Source organism: Podarcis melisellensis (assembly GCF_964234715.1).
Source record: "Podarcis melisellensis genome assembly, chromosome: 2".
Lineage (NCBI taxonomy): Eukaryota > Metazoa > Chordata > Lepidosauria > Squamata > Lacertidae > Podarcis > Podarcis melisellensis.
In genome coordinates this window covers 37161387-37179451 of record NC_138529.1, presented here as the reverse complement: position 1 = coordinate 37179451, position 18065 = coordinate 37161387, and the positions used below count along the sequence as shown (strand labels likewise).

Below are 18065 nucleotides of genomic sequence, written 5' to 3'. Positions count from 1 at the left end.
AAGAGGCTTATTCAGAAAACCAAAGTGCCCCCTTGCTTTTGCAGGAGTTAGTCTTGTAAAACCCCAGTTCAAAGACACAAGCATATTATCCATTTAAGCCAGGGATAGTCAACATGGTGCCCCCCAGATGTTGTTGAACTACAACTTCCATCAGCCCCGGCAAGTACAGCCAGTGGTGAGGGATGATGGGAGCTGTAGTCCACCAATGTGGAGGACACCACATTGGCTAACCCTGATTTAAGCCCTAGTCACCCAAACTTGCACAAATGGTCAGGTCCCACATCCCCTAAATCTGCTCCGGAGGGTTGGGAGTTCCTCAGAGCAGATTTAAGGGAGAGCCTGGGAAATTGCAAGTAGAAGGAGCTTCCTTTCCTCTTCCATTGATAGAAGCCTTACCATTAGCTGAGTGGCACTGTTGGATTCAAATATATTTGGCCTTCATTTATTTAGATATTTGCACCCCCTCTTCAGCCAAATAGGCTTCTTGAGTATTCTTAATCTTTGTTGGAAGCTGCCCAGAGTGACTGGGGAAACCCAGCCAGATGGGCGGGATACAAATAAATTATTATTATTATTATTATTATTATTATTATTATTATTAGGCTTACATACAATGAATTAAAACAAGACAGTCTGGTTACAATATAAAAAGTGCTACAGACATGGGAAAAGGAACATGCAGGGAAGAGGAAAAAAGCAAACTCAGGTGCCGATTGTTCAACAGTTGTTCTTGTGATGACAGCTGGCTGAGAAACAACTCAGGGCCGCAAGTGCCTCATGGAGCTGGACTTTGGGAAAGGCAAATGACTTTGCTTCTCATCTTTCCTACTAAGGCAGCCTGATAGAATGTCTTCTATCATTCTGCCAGTTGATAAAGAGGAGGCCTGGTAGAGCTGGTTTTTCAGCAGTGCTAATGGTGTGAGCCCTGCTTCCCATTTCTCAAGAAGATAGTGGCTGAAACGGCTCATTGTTTTCCTTGCATTTTAACAAGTACTGAGTTTGTTCGTTTTGTTTGTGGCAGGTAATCATAGAAAGTGAAGAGTAAATCTACTGCAGGACAGAAGAAGCTTGAAATGTATGCAAAATGCATATATGTCCCCATGATGTTGCTTGAAATTGTAGTAACCCTGTGATCTTTCCTCAATAGCCCTAATAGAAAATAAATTTTGCTTTGCTTAAAGACTTGGTGAGTTTTGCTCTTTGTGTTGTAAGCTGCAGACATAATAAAAAGTGAAAGTGGTTGCTACGCTGATACCTCAGGAGTTGCTTGGTAGATGCTACTTGCTATATTTCCTCTTTACCTAAGAGGCAGCAGCTAGCCACTGTCTATGAGGACACATCTGGATTATGTCCCTATGGTGTTTGCTTGCCAGACAATGATACCAGTGATACTGCTGTGATGGGCGAGGTTACTTATCTTGCTTCTTACCTATATTCTGGCCAAACAGCCAAAGGCTACAATTTCAGCCAACCATCAGCCGGAGGTTTTTATGCACAAGAAATACACATGCCTTTCCCTTCATATAAGCAAGAGACTCTGTTAAGTTGTGGGTGAACATATCAGATGACACAACGATTCTTCAACAGCTCTTATTTATTCACATGCCAGGACAAAACTGAACTGAAGGGTTCAGTCAGCCTGCTTATATAGAGCTCCAGTACAATGTAACTGTGACAATTTTCTAAAACTATACAATCACTGAACAGTCACTTTCAATCCCTTATTTGCATAACTATCTACAGTATCCCCCTGCTGGCCCAGGGTGAGAACTTCAGTACATAACAGACTCCATCTCACAGTTCAAGGACACTTCCAGACAGGCAAAAGTGAATGAAGGAGGGCGTGTTGCCTGGGGGAAGGGCGTCTCAAGGGCCAGAGACAGAAGCATGGAGGAACTGCATTTGGGGCCCAAGACTTGAGACTCCCAATCCCTTCCTTCAACATATCACAACTGTTCATTGAAGTGTGATTTCTGGTGGCTGAGAAAGGAAATTGCCAAATGCAGTGTTTGCACACAAAGGCATGGACAATCTGTAGACTCTCAGTATTTTGCAATAGGGGTTCAAGTGCATACTAGAACTATAGGATTGCATTATCATTATTTGTATTAGTCACTTTTTTTAAAAAAAAGAATGACACTCAAAGCGACTTACAAACACACACACACACACAAACATTAATGGAAAGGATAAAAACAAAACAGGGATATATCAACCTGAAATGCACAAGTAATATATTGCTGCTCACTTATACAGGGCTCAGTTTCCTTGGAATGAGGGACAGTGGAGAGTGTGGTGCATTTATAATATATGGTTTATTTACACACATATGTAACCTGAGCATTAACACCCCAAAAGGGTCTTGCTTCTCCCATAGCCATAGCCTTGTGAACCACCCTGGGATCTTCGGATGAAGGGCAATATACAAGTTTAATAAATAACAACAGTAAGAGAAATCAAGCATGGCTCAATCTCTTCCAGTTACCCAACTTGCCACTTTCAGTGTCTAGCTTCTTGCTCACATAACTCAACTCCCAACTCTGATCTTTGTCTTTCTAACTAACAGTGAGTTGAGGGAGGCCACAGCACCAGTTCCTTTGTTATCTTAATTGCCCATACTTTAAGGGCCATTATCTCACAGGAAGATAGCCTGGCTATTCCAGCAATCGAATTTGTGATGGATCCAGGAATTAGAAGGGGGCTCAGGCATACAGCTTACCGCTTTCAAACTCATAACAATATATAAAAAACAAGTAAGTGAAGCAATACAGCACAGCAGGAAACAATCCTGCCTACATAAAAACTTAACATACATACAGCTTCACAGCTAGCCCCAGAAAAGGCAGGCCCATGCCATGCCTTCAACCTATGAGAAACAGCTCCTTCAGGTGAGATCAGATTCTTTTTTTAAAATAGCATGCCACAAATTTAATGTTGAAATGCACTGGCTTCTATATAGCACAATTACTCAGAAGAAAATACTTTTCTCTAGGGAACAGATGGGAGGACAAATGTGAATGACTGTCCTCTAGCAACAGCTACAGACCACATAAAATGTTTTGCAGAAGTTCCCCAACTAATCATATTCATAGCTGTAAACTTTTCCCTTTTTTTAAGGGAAATTCCCTTATTCCAAATAGGATTCCTCGCAAGAAAAGGGAAAAGTTCACAGCTATGCATATTGTGAGAAAAGCTTTACTGTTTCTAATGCAGAGGCTACTGACAACAGAGTGTTAAATTACAAACATACTAGGAACTCGAAACTTCCATCTCCATCCTTCTGTCAAGCTTCCTTACAGCAGTTCAGTTCTTAGTGGTGTGGGAAATCCATTGAAGTAGGGCTCCCTCTTCCCAAAGAGGCCATTCTTGTGTCACTTCCATTGCAGCCATAAAGTATGGTGCCCATATAATCAGTACTCCATATCACTATCTCCCACCCTGAGTCCCCACATCCTGTCCCACAGCATAAGGCTGTCCAGAATGTGGAATGAGGGTGTGAAGATTCATAATATGTTTGTCACTATCTAGGCAGTTGGTATGTCACAACAAGTTTCTAACTCCCCAAACCCCATTCTGGTGCTCCCAACCCGTTTGTTAGTAAAGCTGAAGATAGGACACAGAGCTCAACTCCCATCTACATCTGTCTGCGGTATTACATATTCGTAAATCATTAAAAGAATCCTCGTCACTGATGGCTGAACTGTGATAATATGAGAAGAAAACAATATCACTTAGGGTGGAGCCTCAATGCAGCTTGGAATCTCTGCACAAATATATGCTGGGAAACAAGAGTCTGAGAGTGAAAGCTGACACACTTGACAAGGTCCAGATGCCATCTCACTTAGGAAGGACATGTGCTTCTTCCAAAAGTCTAACTATAGACAGTCTTAGAAGAGTCTTGCTGTGGTTACATGCTCTCTTAATAAACATGCAAGACATTCCACAGGGCCGAGATTGCCCACAGTATCCTGTTAAAAAGGACCATGATATCATGGAAGCATTGACAGCTGTACAAGATTTTAAAATGGTGGACCCTATTCATATTCCAGCAGGCTTATTGCTACTTGCACCAATTGAAATTAGGGGTTATTTCAGATGCCACAATCCCCCCCCCCCGAGTTTATTGTGTTTTTCAGCCTAATGTGGTCTGCCTGTAAACAGCTTACAGTATTTGCAATAAATGTGAAACAACCATTCTGTCTGATGTGGGTAGGCATTATTGTCCTAATTTATGGCTTCTTGATACTGTGCAATAAAAAGCAATATTGAGGAGAACAGAATAAAAAATATGGATTAGGAATAAAGTGGACAATACTTTTCTGGGTTGGATCATTTGCCATTAATAACCGTATAATAAGGCAAATTTCAGCAGGTGAAGTTCCCCAGCATGCAGACACAGTAATGGTTCATTTGCTGAATTCCTGCCAGTCATGCAGGTGTAAAAAAGCAATGTGGCTTTCCAAGAAAAAAGGTGGCAACTAATTAAGAACAACTTTGGTTGTGTTGTTCATATAATGTCAGAGAGCCAGAACAAACCACAGTGGACATCAGTAGGATTGTACTGAAATATATCCACAGCATAGATATGCTTGTTTTGCAGTACATGAGAGAATATCGCTTTATAATGGGAGAGAAAGCAAAGGCATGTTCTCAGTGGCGTAGCGTGGGGGGTGCAGGGGGGGCCGGCCGCACCGGGCACAACATCTGGGGGTTAGGGTTAGGGGGCGCAAATCCACGGGTTAGGGGGTGCAAATCCACGGGTTAGGGGGTGCAAATTACTTGCCTTGCCCCGGGTGCTGACAACCCACGCTACGCCACTGCATGTTCTAGATAGAGGATGCAGTATTGGCTTGATCAAATAAGACAGTTATTTATATTGTGCAAAAGGAATGTATAGGATTCATTCTGAGTATTTCTATGCCCATGTTGCTCCTTGCTATTCAGCTTCTAAATATGAAATGCACCTTGTATTAGTACATGTTACTGGATGTTTTCTTCCCAAAACTGGGCAACGGCTGCAGGATATATTACAAATCCCAGCAAAGTTGGCATGGAGACAGATATCTGTATGCTCAGAACTATTTTGATGAAGGCTCTTGAGACACAGAAGACTGGATAAGTCAAGTGTGAAACGAGTTACTGTCTTTCATAGCCTCTATCATTTACCATCTCTTCCTTGCTATTTCTGTACTACAAAACAGAACAGCTTTAAAATTCACAAACTGCACCCTGAACTAGGATTGGAAACAAACTGAAAACCAATGAAGTTGTTCCAAAATATGTATCATATGTTTACAATAGCCTATGGTTGATAACTAACTGGCAGCTATGTTTTAAAGCCATTTAAGGTTTCTGGATCATCTTGAGTGACAGCCATGCATGCAGCACATTACAGTAAGTCAATCTAGAAATCACAAAGGCAGAAATGAGGGTAGCTAGTTATCATAGGGATGAGATGTAGCTCAACAGAGCACATGCTCTGCATGTTAAAGTTTCCCTAGACTCAATCTCTCATATCTCTAGGTAGGATTAGGGTGGAAGGATCCCATCTAGATTGCTGTCGCCAGTCAGTGTAGACAAAATTGAGATTAACAGATCAAGGGTTTGACTTGGATGACCACAGATTGTATTTCACAGGAGGGTTTAAAATGCATATCATAAATTTAAGTTTGTATAATTTAAATGCTCTGCCACCCTAGCATAACAAATCTGCTTTTTAAAAAACCCTGAACTTTTTGCACATATCCTGCCTCCTTCCCATAGCTATCTTTTATTCTTATAGCTTACCGTATTTTTTGCCCTATAGGACGCACTTTTTCCCCTCCAAAAATGAAGGGGAAATGTGTGTGCGTCCTATGGGGCGAATGCAGGCTTTCGCTGAAGTCCGGAGAGCGAGAGGGGTCAGTGCGCACCGACCCCTCTCGCTCTCCAGGCTTCAGGAAACTCTCTGCAAGCTGTGGGAGCCCGCGGGACTTCCCGCCGGGTTCCCACGGCTTGTGCAGAGCTGCCTGCACCCTGAAGCCCGGGCGCGCTGTGAAAGCCGCGGGAGCCTTCTCACACTGAGCATTCGCGCCCGGGCTTCGGGTAGTTCTCTGCGCCTGGGGGGGAAAGAATTTTTTTTCTTTATTTCCCCCCCAAAAAACTAGGTGCGCCCTATGGGCCGGTGTGCCCTATGGGGCGAAAAATATGGTACTTAATAGATTTTGCTTTTGCCCCACTTGTTGTTTGAGTTGCTCAGGCAGATTATCTGTTGAGACTTTTTAGCAGTGTGACAGTTAAGTTTTCCCCATCTTTGTAGCTTCATGCGTGGATAGTGTGATTACATAGTTTAGTCACTAGATGGCACTGGAGTTAGTTGTATCTTGGCTGTGAGGCGCTTCCTTGTCCTGTTTTTGTTGGAGAGACAATAAACTTAAGAGTCTAGTTTCACAATTGGTGCATCCTTTGAGCCAGTAGCCTTCAACTATTTCAGACATTCCACCCAAATGTGCATTTGGGTACCACTTTATTATTAATATTTTTACTATATATTTTTATGATGGTAGTGCCACTGTTAAGGGACGTGGGTGGCGCTATGGGTTAAACCACAGAGCCTAGGACTTGCTGATCAGAAGGTCAGCGGTTCGAATCCCCGTGATGGGGTGAGCTCCCGTTGCTCAGTCCCTGCTCCTGCCAACCTAGCAGTTCGAAAGCACGTCAAAGTGCAAGTAGATAAATAGGTACCGTTCCAGCGGGAAGGTAAACGGTGTTTCCATGCACTGCTCTGGTTTGCCAGAAGTGGCTTAGTCATGCTGACCACATGACCCGGAAGCTGTATGTCGGCTCCCTCAGCCAGTAAAGCGAGATGAGCACCGCAAACCCAGAGTCGGTCACGACTGGACCTAATGGTCAGGGGTCCCTTTACCTTTTAGTGCCACTGTTGTGACCCAACTTAGGAAAAGCCCTTCTGGCAACATAATGTGCTCCCTGTAACCACACCACCATCACCTTTTGCCTCCAAACCACCCTCAAAAATCCCACAGAAGACATATAAGCAGGCCTATGTTTAGCTGCTGCAACCACCAGACTGTCAGAGTTCCCTTAAAGGAGAACAGGAGAGGATTATTTCCCAGCTCATCAGAATGGAAGAAAGGACGCGTCAGACTTCTTGAACGGCTCTGCAGAGCAATACGAACCCTGTGACCCTACCTCTAGTCAGGATGCGCTTTTTGATTAATAGCTCACCTTCCAGAAGGGCTAGAGACTTTCTTTGGGTTGTTGTTTTTCCCAACGAAAGCTCAGACTCTAGAGCCCCAATTGCACCATGAATAATTGGCCTTGTGGGGGCATCCCTTTCCTTAAGTTCTCTACTCCACGATGCTTGGTGGTTCTTCCAAGCATTTGACTGAAATATTCACACATGGAAATATGACAGCAAGTGAGCCATGCCTAATATGTGTGTACAGCATAAGTGCCAGGGAACACATATAATGTGCACATTGATCTAAAATATGCAGTTCCTAAGCAAGAAAACGCACACATGCACATAGTACAAGATACCATAAATTCTACTTGAAGTCTTAACAACAACAACAACCCAGGAAAACTGAAGATCAAGCACTACCTTCAAGTTTGAATTTTGCTTTATCTCAGATTATTATCCTCCGCACTATGGCTGTGTTTTGCTGACAATGGAAAGGCGGTAGCAGTGCCACTACCAGAAGTGAGACCAGGCATCCTGCTATTTATCTTTCTTCCAGACTACATTCAAATGATCAGAAATCACTCCACAAATGTCCTGTAAATGCAATGCCCCTCAAGTGCTCTGCACATCATTCAGATTACTGAAAGGAAGTTCCTTTGCCAGATACCTCAATACATTGGGAGAACAGCACAAGGCATGGTTGGTGGGGGATAACAGTGACTGACAATTATTTTTATGCAAGCAAAGAAAAGGGGGTTCCACAAAGTTTACTTCTTAATGCCAGTTATGTCCACAACAAAAATCAGAGCAAATAAAAGTCCACAGAATACACAAAGGCAAAAAGGGGCATCTTGTTATATTCTGTATAAGAGGGGAGAGATTTTCTTCCCTCTTACCAGTAGAGGGACACAGAGTCCCTTGAGACACATTAGCCTGTTACTGACACTCTCTTTGGCAACCTGCCATTTTACCCACACACATTGAACTTGCGCCCAGTATCTCGGCTCCTTCACTGTAAGCAAAAACAAAGCAACAAAAACACTCTTGGGGATGGGATAGGAACACGTTCCATTCTTAATGATTTGATGCATAAACCTTATGCAAAGATACTCATATTGCAGAATTCTAAATGAGACGGTTGCATTGCCAAACCAAGGCGCTTGAAGCCATATAGCAGGATCACTTCAAATGTCACTAATGTGCACTTTAATCCAACACATTCAGAGTAGCTTCACATGTGAGCCTCCTTCCAATATCAGATACATGTTATTTAATTCTTTCATGACAACTGCAAACTATTATCATCCTTTTTATGTTTATTTCACAGCCGTCTCTAAGCGATTATGCACGTGATTTGATATTCTCATCATCACAATGGTTTGCGGTGACTGTGGGGCAGGGGCCGGGTAGGAAGTCCAGTCCTTGCCGACTCTTGGACATTTCTGCCTATGATAAGATATCACTTGCCATAGATGCAGCTTTGAGGAAACAAGGAGTGCTGAAGAGGTCATCTGACTGCTTCAGTAAATGCCCTTTGTGATGAGGGGAAGGGATAGTATATTTATATATCTATTTCTAAAATGCATATTGTTCAATAAAACAATATTAACAAATATAAGCATAATTAATATTAATGTAATTGCATTAATTAAAAGAAAAGTATCATAGCCATAATGTGCTAACAGCACTGTTTAGGTGTAACCATCAGGGTAGGTTTTAAAACCCTTAGTGTGTGAGTTTCACAACAGGCAGAACATGTAGCTAAGAAGCAGTGGCTTCTCAATACATCCAAAGCACACATCTCAAGAATCCTGGGAACTGTGGTTTGTTAAGGATGCTGGGAACTATAGCTCTGCACTTGGTAAACTACACTTCCCATGATTCTTTAGGGTGGGGAATGAACTTTAAATGCATGGTGTCTACACTGCCACTGAAAACAACTTCACAATAGACTGAAGTCTAGGATGACCTTGATGAGAAGTAATACGTGATATCTTAAACCCATCTCCACCTTGCCAATTCTCTCCACCCTCCTTCCACTCTCTCTTTCCCAGCACCTTACTGCCGCTGCACACACCCTTCAGCTCTTCCCTCCACTACTTCATATTTTGTACTTCAAGTGCCTCTGCCTTCCCCTCCAAACACAAACCCTAAACATGGTTCGTTACAAAGAGTGAATCCTTTCAACCAAAGGAGATTGAGTTAGTGCAAGCTGAACTGCTGTCAGTACAGTCTAACACATTCTGATGTCACTGGGTAGCCTTTGTGGAAGGAAAAGTTCAAAATGCTCAAGAGCAATTTAATGGAAATGGCCCAGTTTGCATGTAGTGCTAGGCCGAACTATGGCTTCGTGCTTCAGGCAAGTGTGCAGGTTTCCAGATAGCTGGCTGTTTTGCTCTTCCTCTGGTCCTGCTGCTGCTACGCTGCTACGAGCTAAGCCATGGTTTGACTTAGCTTTATGTATGAACCCAGGCTTGTAATTTATTCCGTCCCCGCAACAAGCCACAAATGTCACAGAACAAACCATGGCTACACCTTGTAGTTTGTCTGTAATGAAATAATTTTTCAGATGGAACACTAATGACTTACCTCACAACATGACCATGGAACACCATGACTTACCTCACAACAGTGAAGTAGTGGCAAGACAGGAGGTGCAATCTTTTCCCTGGGAGCCAGCATGTTTGTTCATGGTATGGCTTGGTGTTACATGTTAATCAGGTCACTATGAGAGTATGCTGAATCATTCAGGCAGGCAGTTCAACACAGGCAAATTCAAACCTGGAAATAACACATTGATTCTTTTCAGGGTCAGGTAGTGATGCAAATGTTTATTTATTAACCAAATTTATATACCATTTAATTGTAAATAAACCCTCTAAGCAATTTACAAAGACTCCAATCAGATGACACCTTCTTCAGAAGCTTATTGGCAATTCAGACAGTCTCCACCATCAGCAGAGATGATGGAGAGATATCCTCTACATATCTTCTTGGGGTCAGTGATTTATGCGAGGTGAAGTGGTTAGATTGGAACCTGGGATCTAATTCCAACTCTGCTGTGAAGCTCACTAAGTGATATTGGGACAGCTGCTATCTCTCCCAGCCTAATCTACTTCCTATGGTTAGTCTGATCTCAAAGCAAAATAAAGTGAGAGCCAGGTACATTGCCCTGAGCTCTTAAGAGGAAGGGCAGGATACAAAAGGAATAAATAATTACCGAGTGAATTACCCTCAATTTGCTGCTGTGAATGCTCCTTCCGTACAAAAGTGAAAATGGCTTAAATAGCTAAACAGCAATGACACTCATAAAATTTTAGGAAACATGCTTTGAGCTAAAGAAATCTCAATTCTGAATCATGTTACAGCAGCCATCTGGGATGCTGCTGTAGTTGGTATATGATCTTCATAGCTCCCCTGAGAATGTTAATCTCCTTAGCTCCTTGGCATGTGATTCTGTTTGAGGCTTTCTTTCTGATTATTTCAAATTGTGGGGGGAAACCCAAGCATTTCCTTCATATTGTAAATAGTATTTCCACATGAAAGTCCCTCAGGGCTGAATAGTGGGTAGTCTCATATGGCTGTGCATTTGAGTGGAAGAGCTTGCAAATGGATTATCAGGTTCAAGTGAAACATTAAAGAGGGCAGGGTGGAAAACAGATTTCATTGCCATACATGGAGGACAGGAGTCGCTCGGCATTGACACCCTATTTCTGTACTCAAGTCTGTCCACCAGCTGGTAAGTGCTGATGCAAAGGTAACTGATCTCAGGAAAAACATGGGTCCCGAATGTCCATAAAGGAACATTACTGGGTGAAGGTTTAAAAATAGAGGCAATCAGTGTGATGCACCCAAGGCTGTCCTGAGAGCAGCTCTACTCTTGTGACAGTGCTGACAGAAGAGAGTGACATGGGTTCCAGTTTTCCATGCAAGAAGTGTGCCTGTTAAGATTACCTTATGAAGGAGTGAGTGGATATTCCTTACACTTGAGCAGCATGTTGCTTCTGTACCTGACCAGCAATAAGTCCTACAGATGGGTGATGTGGGATACCTTTCTGTTTAACTTTTATCACCTCTGTTATGGAGGCAAGTCACCTATTTTTGAGGTCTGTAGCCTTTAAACAAAAAGTAGGCAACACACAGCAGCACTGGAGGCTGGACCATTAGGGGGAAGAAGGAACTGCTCCACCAACCTAAGGGCTCAGCCATACTTTCTTTGCTCTGCATTTCTAGACACAGGTTTATGCTTCAAAACTTCCTGTCTTCTTCTTCTTTGCCTCAGCGATTTCCCCAAGAAAACCTACTCTTTCCCTGCAGAAGCCTACTCTTTACCACCAAATTGGAACAAATGACAATTCACAGAAACCCTGAATTGCTGTTTGTTCTGATTCAACATTAAAGAGCGGGTTTTCCTGGAGAAAGGAGCAGAGTGGGGAAAGCAGTTGGATATGGACTGGGAAAATGCAGACCTCTACCTAAAAAGCTTGGGGCAAAAGGTAAGAGTGAATGAGCCCTCAATCTGGTATCATTCAGCCTCTATCTTCCTGCCTTCCTACTTACACCCTGTCCAAGGAGTCGCACTGCCCATCAGCTTCCTCAGTGTCAGTGCTGCCCTTGTAGAATTCAGCAGGGAGCAGGTTGGGACAAAACTAGAATTGGCTCAGGCTCCAAATACTGTTGGACTTCCAACCTTCTGCCCTACAAGTCCCAATGGGCATCAGCCACAACCGCACTGCAGTGTTCCCTTCCAGCTTCTCACTATGGAACCAGATTTCTTCAAGCTACTACAAGACCAATAACAAAATAGTAAGATCAATTACTTAGCCACTTCTTCTGGTTTTGTGATGTAATATATATAGAACACATGCAGTATAAACTGGTGATAAAAGACACGGCAAAAAATAAAGATAAGAGGGTAGGAAATAATCTAGGGCACAAATTATGTATAAATGCAAGCAGGAGAAAGGGAAGGAAGAACAACTGCAATATAAATGTGATTAAGAAGATCAAAGTGCTTTGGGTTTTTGTGCACAAAGGGCAGGCCAACCAGGCGCAGCTGTAGTATTTAATTCAATAGTGGATATGATCTCTTCTGCAAGAAAAATACCAACCATTTCAAAGAACTCAAGGGAAATAAAGAGCAGATGATGGAAAGATAGATCTAGGTCCCAGAAACCTGCATTTGACTGGCATGGCAATGTATGATATACACCTGTCAACTTGTTCAAGATTAAGTCCTCACAATCAACTGAAATTAAGGAAGGAGATGTTTAATCAGATTATCAGAAGAGAGTTAAGAGGTCTTTACTGTTTCAATGAGAAGCAACAGCAATGTGCTCAAGAACTGGTTGCCACAGCACCACACTGTGCGGGGGCAGATTTTATGCATGCAGTGGTCAAGAAGTGGGCAGAACTCAATGATGCTGATGTTGGCTCAGCATTGCTGAGCCTCTGTAGAGATGTTTGGCAGCCTGCACCACCATCAATAAACTATGCCACTGGGATATGCAAACCATTAGAGGCTTCTAGGCAAGAACCTCCTGGATGAAGAAACAGTCTGAAAATGTGTAGCCAGTGTTTGCTTAAAGCAGGGGTGGCACTTGGACTAATTTCATGCAGGTGAATGGGAAGAAATGGGTGGCAGAGAGAGAGGGGTGGGAGAGAAAGAAAGAGACAAAAAGAGCTACCCTTCATCCATTTATGGCTCAGGCCCATGAATCCTCTGAAGGATTGACTCTCAGAATGTTCACTTCCCAGGAGAAAAAAAGGTTCTCCACCCCTAGCTCAAAGTTTAGAAACAGGAGCAGCTATGTGGGGCTTCCTATGGTCTATAGGGTGGTCTGTCCACATGTTTCTGCAATATATCATCTTCTCCACATCCTGTATGCATCTTTTCTTCTCATCTCCATAAATCCCTATACATTATTATTCCCCTTAAACTATCGTTGAAGGATGCCCACCCATGAACCCTTGGTTTGGGCATTTCTGACTGAATGAGAATTTTCTCACAAATAAAGTGTAAGAAATTTAAAAGGAGGTTGGAGAAAAAAATGGAGAGCACACTCTCCTGCAGGTGTTCTGCCTTGTCTCCAAGAATCTAAGAACCATGAAATATGGGTACATCAAAGATTCAAGCATGGGGAAATTCCATTTTTTTATTAATGAGCTGAATCCAGAGACAATGTTTAAGAGCCAAGTCAATCCACCTAGATCCTGAAATGTATATAATTTCATTGTGTACTAAACAGCAGAGATGGAAAATGTCTGATGGCAGTTTTTAGATCACACAGTCTTGCTCTTATTGCACTTCTGTTCTACTTTTTGCTGTGCTTCTGCCTTAAGCCCCTTTCTCCACTCCCCCCGCCCCCCAGTACGAACTTCTCAGCCTTGTCATATTACTCACCAGCTGTGTAACAGGAACCCTTCAGCTGTTTTGATGTATGAGGCATGAGCATGTCTGAGCCTCATCCTGTCCTTTTGAGACCCTGTGTCCAAATACCTGCTGCTGACTACAGAGACAGGAGAAGTTTATTAACCCTCCCAGCTATGGTGAATTATTTGAAGTCGCTCCTTCTATATTTCCATTTCCCTGATGTTACCTCTGTCTTCATCAGGATGATGTTTTTTGGTCTCTCTCATTCTGTGACTGATGTTACTCTCACATGTCATCGGTGCCTGGTTCAAAAGCCCAAACCCAGCGAAATGGTACACACATCATCTGCTGTGCTTGTGCCCATGCCCACTGTTACACGAGTGTGCCCAAGTGGTTAACAGTCAACACTCATGGCTAACCAACAATTTGTTAAAGAACAAAGCTTAGAACATCACAGTGTTTCCTGATTAAGTCAATTTAATGCTTTCAGTCCTACTTTTCTTGCAACAGTTATAGTTGTTAGAGGAGATCTGCTCGCGGATGCCCCAATTAAGCACCACAACATCCTGGCAAAAGGAATACAAAAAGTCCTTTTTTAAAAAAAGGTTAATCTAACCCAACAGTACTATCTCTGCAGGGTAAAAAAAAATTATTTTAAGCAGAGAAAGATCTAGCCTTACCATCTTCATGGTGCAGAGCCTGGAAGAATCCTAACAGAAGTGTGTAGAGAGGAGACATTCAGTTTGGGAGCAGGATGGCTCCAGTACTTTTTTGTTTTGTTTTTGTTTACCCAGCGCCAAGATTCCTGAGCATTCTCTGGTTACAGGACAGCGGCTGAAGTCCAAGGATGCTGTTGGAAAAAAGATGATCCCTTGAGGCATTTCTGCTAATACTGAAAACATGGTTGAGCACGACTCTATAAAGCTGCAAATCCCACAGGGAATGTTTTTAGAAACACATCAATGCCTTGGCTAAATTGGAGGCAGGCCAAAGCCTCAAGTCAAAATTTCAGAGCAGTATCATAAGGAATAGGGAGGCACTCAAATGCCATAATCCTACTTTTTTGTGTGTGTGAGAGAGATACCGCAACATGGGACTTGAACACAGCAAACTAGGCTCCTCTTTCCATTACTGCCATCCCTTCCCTTAAATTGCCTCTTGGTCCTGAGGAAGAAATATGGCATGTTCTTATTCAGTGACCATGGAACTAGGCCCTTAAAGGTATAGTGTTGTATTCGGTGCTTTTTTGTGGTGGTACAAGCACTTCCTTTTTGTTGCCCATGGTAGCCATTATGTGCTGCAACCCATGTTACTTTTTTCAAGATACAAGTACCAGCACCTCGTTTATTTATTTTTTACCAGAAAAAGCACTGGTTGTAGTCAACTAAGTTTTACCCAGAGTAGACCTGTTGAAATTAAGTTTTAAGTTAGTTATGTTCATTAATCTTGCTGGGTCTACTCTGAGTAAAATATAGTTGAACACCACCCATTTTCTTTAGGATTTGCACCTGGCAACTCCACTTCTTTTTATTTTCCTGCACCCAATTTACTCCTGCTTCCCACATTTTTTTTATTTTAGCTGTTCTGATGATGTAAAAAGAACTTTGCACCTAATTTCAAAGCAGTTAGGACCTCACCTTTTCAACTGTTAAATGAAGTGAATGGAGTTTTTATTTGTCCACATACTTTCTGATTAAATTATTTATTGCTTATTTATCTGAAGAATTTTGGATCACACTCTTTAGCCCAGCAAGTCTTCCAGGTCACTACAGATGAATGAGGCCCTGCCCTCAGGCTTGCAATCTAAAAAAAACCCATGAGATTGAGAGAGAGAGGTGGAAATAAGCAAACTCAAGCACAAGTTCTTAATTACAAGTTCTTTTAATGACCAGCTGGGGTAGAAAAGTTCAAGGAGGGGAGGAGCCAAACATGGCTGGCTTTTCAGCTGTGTCATTGGAATGGTTGCCGTCAAATGACAAGGAAGGAAGGAGCCTGGGTTTACAGCAAATCTGATGATGGCCTTGCATCACTTTTCTTCCTTCCTCTATTACAGCCTGATGTAATGGCTGCTGCCAGGTGACAGTTCGGAAAGAGGGAGGAGTCTAGATTCTCAGCACAGTTTTTGGTGACCCTGCATCTCTTCTTTTCCAGTGTTGCAAAATCACACCCAGAAGAGAAGTATGCTACATAAGATGGTTTACAATTTGAATTTGGATACTTATGTCCAGGGGTAATATTCACCTTGACTTCTTAGGTAGGCCTTCAATCTCTGGATGATACTTAATGGTGGGGTGTGGGGAGGGACTAGCTGTGGAATACACGGCATAGCTGGATCTGAGTTTGCAGCTCAAGCATAGGAAGCATGTCAGTTTTCAAAATGAACTTTTTAAAATCTCTTTTTAAACTATTTGTTGGTTGGGGTGTATCTACCGGATGATTACCTCTATCCGCTTTTTTTCTTTCTTTTGTGCCTTTCTGTTGTATGATTTTTAAAATATAGTTACAGAAAATCAGTGTTGGGCAGAAAAGCAGTGTTTGACAAAAACTGTAAATGGTTCCAAATAAAGTATGCGTTAACAAGTGTTATTTCTGAATTCTTCCAAATTGCATGTACCACATAGAACAAAATTCAAATTGTAATACAATAAAATACAGTATCTAAGAAATAAATATTTCTTAGCGCAACACACTATAATTCCATATAAGACCAAATCCCCAAAAGTGTCTACTGGAGGGCAGGCCCACTGTGACTAAATAGGTTCCTATTTAACTGTCACTTTCCCTCACCCTTGAGCTTTGAGACCAAAACAAATTTATTTTTAAGTAACACAATTAAGGGTCTGCTTATATGATCCATTATCCTCACATGGAAAGCCCACCAACTCATTCCAACTTATCATTTATATAGGAACATAATAAGCTGCCTTGGTTAGGGGTGTATTGAGCAGAAAAGCAAGTGAAAGAATATGAACAACTCCTGGAAAGGGCAGGAACTTTTTTAGACTGCATTCCTAATCCCATATAGGATTAGGAGTAAACCCCATTGAATTCAATAGGACTCCTGAGTGAGCAGACATGGTTGGGATTGCACAGTTGTGCTCATTTTTCTTTCATGAGAAGTCGCTAAGCAGCAATTAGATGTGACAGGCAGCCATTGTAAACATGGCTGGGAATTTGGAAGAAGAGTAGTGGATCAATTTTGCTCCCTTACCCAAAGTTTTCAATTTCACACATATTTGGAATTCTAATTTTATTAATTTGGAGCCAGTGGTGAATGTGTTGGGTGTAAGATTAGGCAGATGGTAGTTTGAGTCCCCACTTTGTCACTAGGTGGCCTTGCGCCAGTCAGGGTAAAGATAAAATGGAGAAAAGAACCATGTATGCTACACTGAGATCCTTGGATAAAGGATGTAATAAAAAGGTAAAGGGACCCCTGACCATTAGGTCCAGTCATGGCCGACTCTGGGGTTGCGGCGCTCATCTCGCTTTATTGGCTGAGGGAGCCGGAGTACAGCTTCTGGGTCATGTGGCCAGCATGACTAAGCCGCTTCTGGCGAACCAGAGCAGCACACAGAAACGGCATTTACCTTCCCACCGGAGCGGTACCTATTTATCTACCTGCACTTTGACGTGCTTTTGAACTGCTAGGTTGGAAGGAGCAGGGACTGAGCAATGGGAGCTCACCCCATCGCGGGGATTCGAACCGCCAACCTTCTGATCGGCAAGTCCTAGGCTCTGTGGTTTAACCCACAGCACCACCTGTGTCCCTAAAGGATGTAATACTCTGTTTCTGTTTCTGTTTCAGAATTTAAAAATGTAAAGCACTACTGGTAGGAAACTTAGGAGAAAACTGCAAACCTGGTCCTGAAGTCAGATATGCCCCGAAACATTACATGGATCTGCTTAGTCCACAATGGGAAAGAGATGACAAACAGTTGCAGTGGAGCTTAGTGGACAGGATGAATGCCTCCAGCCTGCACTGCCTGTACCCACATTGTAGAGAAAACAATCTGGATACTTTGTATTATGCTGGAAGCCAAACACTGGAGTGCGAAACGTCCTTGTTATGCGAATAACTCCCTCTTTAATAGATAGCGAGGCATTACAAATATCCTCAAACAATCCCAATGGCCTTATGTCTGGATTAGGCCTTCTCCATGTGTGTAGAATCTATTCCAAAAGGAATGCCTTTGGCTGATTCACAACACAAACATAGCCAGAGAATGCATGGCCTGTGATCCTTGTCAGCCTTACAACAATGAGCAGACAAAGGCAAACACGACGTGCTAATTGAAAGCAACACTTCATGCATTTATAGGTCAGGCTATCTACCAAGTGCTAAAATGTCTCACAGAGCAGCTTGCCCATTTCCGTGGGAATATTTTCAGAGATTTTGAACGCATGCCCCCTCTTCATGTAGCATTGAAAGTTTGCATAACTTTTTATTTGTTGATCACATAAAACAAATGGCCTTCTAATGTACATCACAATATAAGCTCTGTGTGTGTG

At 42.5% G+C, this 18065-nt stretch overlaps 1 protein-coding gene across 1 annotated transcript in view; it reads left to right on the top strand.

The window, feature by feature from the left end:
- Positions 1 to 1180, top strand: part of LOC309361976 (myosin-3) — a 31934-nt gene extending 30754 nt beyond the window's left edge. The window contains exon 40 of the mRNA XM_081897377.1: positions 1022 to 1180. Within this exon, the coding sequence (XP_081753503.1) occupies positions 1022 to 1045 (24 nt within the window). The 3' untranslated portion in view covers positions 1046 to 1180. The remainder of the gene's footprint in view (positions 1 to 1021) is intronic.
- The last annotated feature ends 16885 nt before the right edge of the window (positions 1181 to 18065 follow it).